We start from the raw sequence: 11,259 nt of genomic DNA, 5'->3' as shown, positions 1-11,259 counted from the left end.
TCAGTGCAAAAGATATTTCAAGCAAACAGAGTGTGAAATTCCAAGCCAGCAATCTGTCATAAATGAGACATTGGTTATTTAACCAAAGGATGCAGTTTCTTGATGTAACAGCATTCAGAATAAGACTGCTTACACATAAGCACCAGTCCTAGGATTAGCTCCACAGTTCAGTCTGCTGAATCATAAACCTCTCAGTTCCTGTGCGTCTTAAACTCTAATATTTTTTAAGCATTTAGAAGCAGCTGCCAGTTTTGAGGCTGTAAAAGGGACAGTTTATGCTTCAACCTGAAGAGTCTTCATGCAGCTGTAATTGTAGAAAATGTATGGCAACTGGTCTAACAAGGACACAATTTCATTTGTATCTCTGCTGGGAGCCCTTCCAAAGCTCCACCAGTCCTACGATGCGGCACACATCCAGTTCATTTTCTGCATGCTTCTATCTTTCCTTTATACATTTCAGAACTGCTTGGTAACATCTTACATAGCTGTGAGGTTTTTCTGGTCAGCCTGGAGCAAACCAGATCTGTACTTGTCAGATGTGCACTCATCTCGCTGTTATACTGACTGGAGTGGATGTGCATGATATTCATCCATCACAGACCACACAAAACTCACTGGATAAGATTCAACAGTAACTAGGAGGTCCACATTTTCATGGCAACCACAGTGTCAAAAAAAACACATAAGCAGGATATCAGGGAAATCTGCAGAGCCCTCAGAGCATTTTTCAGGATTTTAAAGAATTCAGATTATTATAATTATTTCAAGTATTTAAGGTAAAGGAAAAGGAGACGTAGGATTATAAACCAGGATACTCCAAGTAAGAAGTATTGCCTCAATCAATATTCCCATTGAATGCAGCATTCAAAAAGGGGAAACTTCAAAACATTCCTTTGCCTTTGTCTGCTGGAGTAGCATTGCAAACAAATTCCTAAAGATTAAGAAAGCACAAACTCCACAATCTCCCACAGCCACCTCCATTCCAGCCCCACACTTCTTGCCAGCTAGCTCCAAATTCTTCAGTACTTCTGGAATCTGCTAACCTATACTTCAGAAAACTTATGTTAATTGTAACAACAAGAAAATGACCCAATCAGCTGTTGTCAACCAAGATGTAAGTTTTTATGAAAAGATTCTCATTTATGCCCAGGACAACTGAAAGGTGATTAAGGTAGGTAGGAAAACATAACACAAAGCCTACAGCTTTAATGTCACCTTGAAGTTGCTGTACGTTTATTATAATACCCAGCATACGCCTACCTTCTACTCTCCACTCTAAAGCCCAGCATTCACAGCTGTAATAATAATGATGTCAGTTGGAATGGCTGAGTAATTATAAATTACGCTTCATTTTTATGCTTTTCTGTTAAGCTGGATTAACGTGTTAGGTAGAATTTTTTTCCTTAAAAATGACATATGGTCAAGTACTTGGTACACATTACATGCTATCTGTCATCAATTTTAATACTATTTTAAATATCAAACATTCTGGGTTCTCATAACACGTTCTTAGCATAACACATTGCCTTTTCATTAAAAAGCATGTGCACCACAACTTGTACTGCCAGGGCTCAGTAAACAGCAACATATCTCAAATGGGCGGATTTTCAAGGAATGCAGACAAAGACCATCCCTGATGGTGGAAAGGAAATGGAACATGAAGAGCTATAGAATCTACACCTACATGGTGCTTTTCTTATGTGCTCATATCTACATGACAGTGCTTTTTTACTTCCAAGATGATGGAACATCTTAGTTACACAGAAAAATATCAACATTATACTAACATGTGATGGGTCTCCTAGAGATGCAAAGCTTATTTCCAATATGAAAAGTAATCTGAAAACAACCCATCTTCCAAAATTCCCCATTATTTTTTCTTCTTTCTTTTATGCTATTCCATTTAAAAACAAGCAGTAACACGCAAACTATTTCAATTTTATCACAAGGTAAGTCTGCCAAAGTCAACCCATATGGCTCTGTCTGAGGTTAGATTGTTTATCCCTTCACCACCTGACTTCACTCAATGACCTTAAGTCAGCACAAACTCAGTGAACCAATGGTAAATCAACATGTATTGAGAAGATAATTTAGAGGGCTGAGCATAACTCATTTTGGGTGGAAACTGGACAAGCCTCCTGACTACATTTGGCTGTGCAGGGAGAACAGTCTGCAGATCCTGCAGGCTTTAAAATATTAACTACCTTGATATTTTGATAAATCATAGCAGCTGTCGCTACTATGATTCAGAATCCAGGCAAACTTCACCTCACTGCAAGATTTCTTTTATTAATGTTTGGATGCAGTCAAAATAGAAAGGACGAAAATATGTTTCAGCATAAGGGTGGAGGAAACAGGAGGTTGGAGAGTCTTCAGAGCGATGTCTGAGCTGTAAAACTCGTATCTCAGCACATGCTGGAGTTTTGAGCTCTCCAAAAAATTTGGCTGAGGTTGGACTAAGAAACAGAATAGAAAGAGCTTAACTGAATTTTGGATCCTCCCTAAAGTTTAAACATAAATTGTTCTGCCAGAGGCTGAGGAACTGGATCTGATTGCATGAAGTTCAGAATATCAGATGCAAAGGAAAAGCACCTGCTCCTGAAAGTTTATCCCCAGTGCTGCCTCAGTTTTCTTGTGCTTTCTTCTCCCACTTTTCTTGCACATTCCTATCCAACACACGTTTCTCTAAGACAGCTTTTCTGCAGACTAGAGCATGCTTGCTGAGAACGGGTTAAAGGACTGCCTGAGTTCTTCCAGGTAACCTGCTGCTGGTTGGTTCTGAGGTCAATTGTTGGCCACTCTGAATGTGGGTTAAGCTGAATTAAACATTATATTATAGTATACTATATATCATATTCCTAACTATTGGATGCCAACCTTTGAATATTAATTGAAATAAATATTCACTGAAATGCAGGCTGTACTTTGAAAAAAGGAAGACCACAAAAACGTAAAGACAACAACTCCCTTAACTTTGTATTCATTGCAGTGAAGGAAGCAGCTCACACTTCTCTGAAATTTTTCTGAATTTTAGATTTCTCAGAGGACACCACATTCTTTGTTCTTTGACCATCTGTGGCAGCCATTTCACCTTTCCTCACAAAGGTTGTTTGTAGCAACAACTGACCTCCGGCATCGTTGACTCATTTTAAATTTTTAAGTTAAAATCTCCAATTGAAAGCGTAGTTACATTTATGGCTGTAGTGGTATAAAAATCTATGTAGCCAAAGGTTTTACACAGACCATTTCATTCACAGACTTCCAAAGAACAATGCTGGACATTTCAGTATCACACAAAAAAAAACAAGGAGTTGATAAGAGCTGATCAAACAAATGAAACAAGTTGAAAATCAGCTATCCTCACCTTAAAAATTGTAGGCTTATAAAAATGAGAAAGGCCTTGACATTTTATAATTGCATATATAAAATACAAATCTTACTAACTTCTATACATACCTACATTTACACAAAAATATAAAACATTTATAAATCAAATTAAAGCCTAAAAACACTGGACAAGAGCATCTGAACTTTCCCATTATAAAAGCTGTAAATACCATTATTAAAACATGAAATACCAACCATCGCTGACGCTAGGCACCCAGGAAAGCATAAGAAGATAAAAGACATAAGGAAAAAACATTTTTCAATTTGCATTTTGCAAGACTGATACATACAATTTACAAAAAGAATTTATGTGTTGCAAGTAAATATAACAACGATCTACAGTGATATATTAACATCACAGGAAAGTCACTTAACATCGCTTTTGCTTTGATCAAAGTCAAAGATTTTTTTCTACATCCTATCAGTTTTGCACTGGACTTAACTGAATTACATGTGAACAACAACTTGTACACCAACATGCAAGTCTACTAATAAACTTTCAATCAAGATATGCTTGGTTCTCTGTGACACAAGTTTACAGACAAAACAAAAAAAAAGAATAACACATGTATGCACACAACACAACAGACTACTTAACTAATGCAGTATTATTTGCAACAGAACCTAGAAATAGATAAAGACTAGTTTGTTTTGTCTTGTGTCAACAGAGAAGTTGATGGCAAGTTCTCCATTTCATGACTGACCAAAAATCTCTGATAGATTTCTACCAAACCATTTCTTGTTGCTGCACAACATGATAGCACACAGGAGTCATAGCCTAACAAAATAAAACTTTGAGAAAACACTGTTTGTAGTAAGAATTGTGTTTGATACTTTACACAAATGCTTTACACAGCATTCTCCATAGTATTCACAGACACCGTAGCTCATTTTCACCTATAACTATATACTTAATACTATATATAATTAATGGAAACATGTCTCTGTCAATGTGAAGTTCCGAAGATTGTCTCGGTTGGTTTTTTGTGTTTCCTACAAAAGGTCTTGGTTATGAAATTCACAGAATGTAAGTATTTCTAATGTAGCTGCAAAGAAAGCAGCTTTGGCTTTTAGTTGCACTCTGAAATTACACAGGCCAGAGCACAGATGAGCAAGAATATATATTACTTATTTCACAGTGAGATGAGTTTTCTCCAGTGGTGGAATCCACATAGAAAACTTCTCCACATACACATTCAGATGTCTCAACGAAGAGGAATTTGCAAATGTTATTTAGGAAAATTCAACAGTAATTAAGTGTACTGAAGCCATTTTAAAACGTTTCTGCTATTCTCTAGGCAGAAGCAAAAATCAGTGCGCCTGAGACCTTGCTCTCATATTTTGTGGGCTCTCAAGCCACAAGATGTCTGCAAGCCCTGGGAACGCTTCCCGCTGAGGAGCCAGGATCCTAGAAATTCAAGTTCCCAAAGTTCTCAGCCTTCCATTTGCTGGAAGGCTGCTGTGAAAAAAACAGATAAGAAAGCTGGCAAGGAATTAGCAGTTTGCAAAGTCTGAGACTTAGCCTGCAGTTTAAAGGCTTTCTCCCACAACTGCTTCAAATTGAAGTCAATATCTAAACAAACAGCATTTTTTATTTCAGACTCAACAAACATTTCCAGATGAAAAAAGACCTGAGTACTTGAATCAGTTCTCAACAGGCTGGGGTCCAGAATGCAACAATCAGGTATGACTATTTCTAAAGGCAGTAGGAAATTTCTGAGGAATAAAAAGGTCAATGCATAGGTAGGCCTCTAAGAACAGCTCTCCTTAAAACTTGGCTCAGACCCTTCCTAGAGAGAAGCAGCAGAAACCATTTTGTTTACAGTGCTGGTAAGCCTTAAATAACATCAGGTGTCAGTCTGTATTATTACCATGTGATAACATCTATCAAGATCTTCAGGCTGAAAAATTTCAGTTCCCCATGAGTTAAGAATACCAGTCACCTTTCCTGTACTTGTCCCCCCCACCCCTATGTAACTGTGCAGTCCAGAACATGTTTTAAAAACACTGTAAAAATGTATTTTAATAATATTCATGTATCCACAGAAAGCTACATAATTGATAACTCCATGGTTACCTGCATCTCATCTAGCTTGGACTGAATGTCTGGAGGGAAATCTCCTGCTCCGCAGCTAAAAGGGTCAAAAGGTTCTGCTCCAAAAAGGTCTCTCTCTGGAATAACAGAAAAATGAGTCACTGAGAGAAAAGGCAAGAGTTATGACAACAGCTCTTGGAAAAACTCAGCTTACATCTTACCAGATGAATAACAGCACTTTCGGACATGCAAATGATTAATAGTAACTTTTTAACATCCAAATTCAAAAGTTAGGTCTTGATCAGTTCAAAAGATTGGACAAACATTTTATTTCTTTTTTTCCAGTAATACCAGCAACTCCTGTTCAAACCTTTGTGAACGCTTCATTAAATGGTTGTGCTTTCTAGAGGAATTTCAGGAACCTGAGAAGAAGAAATCCAAGTCTGAATAAGGGAACTCCTACTGAAGTGCCTTCTGGAATCAGTCTGTATGAGTATTTTATACATGAAGAGGAAACAGCTGGATGTCAGTTCTCAAATTCCATTATGTCAGAAGCAAAATCTCACAAATTAGCCTTTATATCTCTTCATATCTGCCAGTTCTGATTATTAGTTTAAGGACTTTTGTGAAGACAACTACCCTTACCTGTGTAATTTCAGTTCTGCATTTCATTGAGTACCTCAGTGTGCTAGTAACAGCAAATAAAACTAATTACTGGAGTCATAATACTCAACCAAAGAACAGTCAAAGAAGAATCAAAGAAAATGTAGACAACTGTGACATGCTGCTTGCCTTCAAAATCCACTTCAACTGGATCCATAAATTCAATTACTACAATTAGTCCTCTGTCATGTCATACAGTTTCTAACTTTTTAAAAGGAGGATCCTTTTCACTGCTGAGGTGTTTTCTGTTACTGCACTGCATTGCATAGCATATATCTTAAGTAATTAAAATATATCACCGTTCCCAAAATAACATACACAAACAGGTATTAATTACTCCTTAAAGCTGTGACTTAACAGCTATAGACTACCATGTAGGAACAAACCTGGCCCAGACCTGAGAGCCTAATTCTAAATCCCACTTGAGAAAAAAAAAAAAAAAAATTTAGGAAATTTTGTTTTTTCTTGGCGGGGGCGGGGGCCCTTCTTGCAAAGGGGGGTTCACCGGGGTTACCTTGTTTTAAAATTAGGGTTCACCTTCTTCTTTTGCTTTTTTCCCACCCAAATTGGTTCGGCCCAGTTCCATTCCCCTTTTTTCCCCTTTTTTTTCTTCTTCTTCATTTTTTTTGGTTGGGCGGCGGTTTTATTTTTTACCTTTTTTTTTCTTGGGGAAAAAAATTGTTTTTTTTTATTTTCCTTCTTAGTTTTTTTTGTTCTTTTTTTGGTTTTTTTTTTTTTTTCCCCTTTTTTTTTTCTTTTTTTTCAGTTTATTGTTCCCTTAAAAGGGGATTTCCGGTTTCCCAAGGGGCGGCCGTTTTTTTTTTTGTTCGGTTGGTTTAAACTTGCCGTTTTCGGCTTCAGGCTTTGGCAGGCTTTCAGGGATTGCTTTTTTGGAGGACCGTTGAGGACCCCGGTTTTTTATTTTCTTGTTCTTTTATTTCCTTCCTTTTTTTTGAAGGCAGGCTTTAGGACCTTTTTTTTCTTGCTTAGTTTTGTTTTTTTTTTTTTTGCCGTTTTTGGGTTATTTACCGTTGGATTGTTGGAGGTTTTACTTCTTTCGTTGGACCCGGCTTTCTTTTCCAGTTTTTTTTCTTTCTTCTTTTTTTTCAGGGCGGCTTTGAAACTTAACCCCACCATTTTTTTTTCATTTAAAAGTTTCCAAGTTCTTTTTTGGATTTTATTTTTTAAACCGGTTTTTTCTTGGTTGACTTTCCTTTAATTGTTTTGGGAAACCCTTCCTTATTCCATTTTGTTTTCCTTTTCGTTGAATTGGTTTTAAAGGGCTTTCGGCCTTCGGGTTTGTTGTTTTTTTGCTTTTTAGTTTTTTTTGCGTTCGGGGGGCCGGCTTTGTTGGTTCGGGTTCTTTTGAATTCTTTCCAACCGTTTTTTTTTTTTGAACCAAAGGTTGATTTTTTGGAACTTGGTTGAATTTTTTTGCTTGCGGGGTTTTGTTTTTGCTTGGCTTTCCCTTGTTTTTTGTTGTTGTTTTTTCTTTTTCCTTTTTTAGGTTTCTTTTTGGCGGAATTATTCCAATTCGTTATTTTTTTTTTTCTTGTTGAGTTCTTGGCAGGAAATTTTTTTTATTTTACCATTACCTTTTTGCTTGGCCCCTTTTCCAAATTGTTTTTGTTTTGGTTGGGCTTTTTTTTTTCCGTTCCAACCTTTTAGTTTTTTGAAGGCACCCCTTTTGGGCACCCCATTTTTTTTTCCTTTTTTTTGGCCACCCCTTTCCTTTCTTGGAGGAAATTAACTTCCTTGTTTGGGAAACCATTTTTTTATTTCAAATTTTTAAAAAATTGTTGTTTTCCTTTTTTACCCCAACTTTTTTTTTTTTTTTCCGGATTAGTTTTTAATTCCTTTTTTTCTTTTGCTTGTTTTGCCTTCCTTGCCCGGAAAAAGTTATTCTTGGGGATTTTCATTTTCCTTTTTTTATTAACTTCGGACTTGGCAGGACCAACCAAATTTTTCCAATTTTTTGGCCTTTTTGTTTTTTTTTGCTTCCCAACCTTTTTTTTTTTTGTTTTCTTCCGGCCCCGGCTTTTTGTTGTTCCTTGTTTTTTCCTTTTTTCTTGGGGCGGTTTTGTTGCCAATTAAAATTTTTTCCCCTTGAGTTTAGTTCCCCAGGAAGTTTTTTGGATTAGTTTGGGTTATTGGGGGCCGGAAGTTTTTTCCTTTGGTTGCGGGTTATTCCTTCTTTTTTTTTTTTGGATTTATTAAGGCTTAGGAATTGTTTCCCCCCTTTTTTTACCACCGGTTTTTGGGAGGTTACTTCTTGAGGCGGTTTTCCCCCCTTTTCGTTCGGGTTTTTGGTTTTTTTTGGTTCCTTCAGTTGAATTAATTTTTCGGCATTTCACCCCATTGTTCTTTTCCGTTTTTTTTTTGGGGGAACCACGGTTTTGCCACCGGGAACCAATTTATTTTTTTTTCCCCTTACCTTCCAGGGCCATTAAAGTTCCTTTCTTGATTGTTTTCGGGAGGCGGCGTTTTGTTTTCACCCTTGCTTTTTTGGTTTTTTTCCTTTTTTTTGCACCGTTTTTCCGTTTAGGCATTTTTTTTCTTGGGTTGCATTTTTTCCTTTTGGCTTGCAGGCCGTTGCTTTTAAATTCACTTAGGGGAATTATTTTTTTGCACCTTTTTGGTTAGGATTTCACCCTTGCAAGGGGTTTTTTTTTTTAAAGGATTCTTCCTTTTTTTATTTTTTCTTTTTAGGGCCGGCTTTTTTTTTTTCATTTTGAAATTTCTTGCCCAAAGGCCTTGCCTTTTTACCTTGCAAATTGGGCCAAAATTACCTTTTTTGTTTTTCTTGCCTTTTCCGTTGGGGCTTCCTTTTTTTTCAGTTGTTTTTTTTGTTTTCTTGTTGACCGGGATTTCAAACTTTCCGGACCTTTTTTTTTTTTTAAAAGGTTTAATTGTTTTGGGGCCACTTTTTTTTCCAGGGAAGGGCCCTTCTTGCCTTTTTTTTGGCTTGTTGGGTTTTCCAACTTCTTTTTTGGGATTGGTTGAAGGCAAAGGTTCTTTTTACTTTTTTTTTAAAATTTCCAAATTTTTGGAAAAGTTTTTGGAAAACCCATTTCCTTTTTTTTATTTTTCAGGTTTTTTGGCAATTGGGTTGGGAAAACCTTGAAAGGTTGGGTTCGGAAAAGGCAGGCTTTTTTTTTTTTTCTTTTGGTTGCCCCCCTTTTGCTTTTTTTTGGGGAAGGAATTGCCGTTTTTTTTTTCTTGGCCCCATTACCTTTTAAACCATTTTTTTCTTGCCTTGCAAATTTCCCCGGTTTGATTAAATTTTTTTTGGGTTCGGACTTTCTTCTTTTACCCCCTTAGTTCTTTTTTTGTTTTTAAATTTTTTTCTTTCTTACCCTTTTTTTTTTTAACCTTCAAAGGTTTTTATTGGTTGTTGATTGCATTATTTTTTGTTTTTTATTTTCCCAGTTTGGGGGGATTTTTGGGAATTTGGCTTTTTGGGAAAATTTTTTTTTTTGCAGGGTTGTTGATTCTTGAAAAGGTTGGCCCGGGGGGTTGGTTGGTTCCCCTTCCTTGGGGGCCTTGAGGGTTAGGGCGGTTTTGTTCTTAGGGGCCTTGTTTTGTTGGGCGTTGGGGTTGTTGGGGGGCTTTTTGGTTGGGTTGTTCTTGGTTTTTTTTTCCAACCTTAATGACAATGATTCCATGACATAGCCTGAAAATGCACAGCTCAGTAATATACACAGAACAATATATAATTCTGTAATTCTGTCTGAAGCAAGACACGCAGAGGAGTACACAGAAATTAGCAGGTGGCTGGAAAGATGAAGCACTGCCCTGCTATGTCTCTGAACTTCATAATCACAACTGAAAACGAAATAAAACAAATGCAGAATAAAAACACAAATAGTGCATAACATTAAGTTCATTAAGTTACCCCAATTATTTTCTGTATTGTAAAGCCCGGTCTTTAAAGAAATAGAGAAATCAGAGAAGTAGGTTACTGAAATTTACTGACTTCCATGTAAGCCTGCAAAACTTCTAGCAGTGACTTCAATGGCAATGAAGCAGGACAACAGCTACAACAAAAATACTCATCTTGTAATCCAAGTTATTACTTGTGAAGCTGGATATGCACATAGAAATGAATTTTATGGCAATACCTGCAGTTTGATGAAAAAAATCATAAGTAGTCTTTTTTTCTGATGGGGGGGATTCATTTTGTTTACCTGTTTTTTATGAAGGCGCAAAAAATTCTTACTATAACAGTTTAGAATTGTATTATAATATTTGGTTTAATAGTCTAGTAAGCTATATTAACTATTAGAATAGTTCGTAATTCTCTGAAGACACCATTTAAGAAATCTACATAAAACCATTTTAAACCTTCTCTTGAGACGGAATGCATTTTTTTTTTATTGTTTCCATTGCTTTCTCTTTAGCGGGGGCAGTTAAAGCTGTATATGCAAGGCACTGGGGACGATGCTCATAAACTGAAGTTATACACTGTATCGTTTTGACTGCACACAGCTTTCATACCTGAAAATTCTATATATGAGGAGCGTTCCCCAATATAGGCAGAGACTCCTCAAAACATGATCTTACACTGCAGCAACCAGTGACACTAATGTTCTTTATCCATACTATGATAGGCAAGAAAGAGAAAAATTGCTACATGCTAACAGACAGTCCTACAACCTCTAGCACTGCTTGTGTGGATTCTTACTTAAAGCTTACTAATTTATCTCTGGATTCCTAAAGGTTCTCCAGTTAAGCAGAGATTATTATCCTAAACACCTTCAAGCATTTAAAAACTAAAATAGTTGTTACTAAACATATTTAAGAGATTTTCAGGAGAGCTCCACAAAACCGCAGAGTTCAATCAAGTATAACTGAAAAACAAAGCAGTACTCGATAGGAAAAGTGATGTTAAAATTTTTACATCATGACTCTACATTTTGATGGATTTCTTCAGCTCTTCCTTCTGTATCATCATCACCATGCTCACTTACTGTATTCGCAAGAAACACAGGTTTTTAGATGCTACGATTGTAGCAAGAAAAGAACAAGGAAGGTAAAATATTTCCTAAATTAACTAGAAACACACAGCAAAAGAAAAGCCACGTTGTAGTCCCCAAACAGACTCCTTCCAACTATTTACATAATAGTTTCAGCAAGCAAATATTTATTTATAATACAACTTGGCAGCAACAGTA

At 36.5% G+C, this 11,259-nt stretch overlaps 1 protein-coding gene across 11 annotated transcripts in view; it reads right to left on the bottom strand.

Moving 5' to 3' along the window:
* The window catches only part of GULP1 (GULP PTB domain containing engulfment adaptor 1), a 179,676-nt gene that overhangs the window by 47,868 nt on the left and 120,549 nt on the right, over positions 1-11,259 (bottom strand). For 8 of the 11 annotated variants that reach the window (XM_015867845.2, XM_015867841.2, XM_015867843.2 and 5 more), the window contains 2 exons: positions 5,465-5,559; positions 758-3,593 (listed from right to left, as the gene is read on the bottom strand). In XM_015867845.2, coding sequence (XP_015723331.1) covers positions 3,447-3,593; positions 5,465-5,559 — 242 coding nt within the window. In that variant the 3' untranslated portion in view covers positions 758-3,446. Of the gene's footprint in view, positions 1-757; positions 3,594-5,464; positions 5,560-11,259 lie in introns of those variants that run through there. The other 3 variants (XR_004307906.1, XM_032445744.1, XM_032445748.1) reach the window with 1 other exon arrangement.

The sequence above is a fragment of the Coturnix japonica genome, chromosome 7 (assembly GCF_001577835.2).
Source record: "Coturnix japonica isolate 7356 chromosome 7, Coturnix japonica 2.1, whole genome shotgun sequence".
NCBI lineage: Eukaryota > Metazoa > Chordata > Aves > Galliformes > Phasianidae > Coturnix > Coturnix japonica.
The sequence above is the reverse complement of the archived record's forward strand: the minus strand, read 5'-3'. Positions and strand labels throughout refer to the sequence as shown.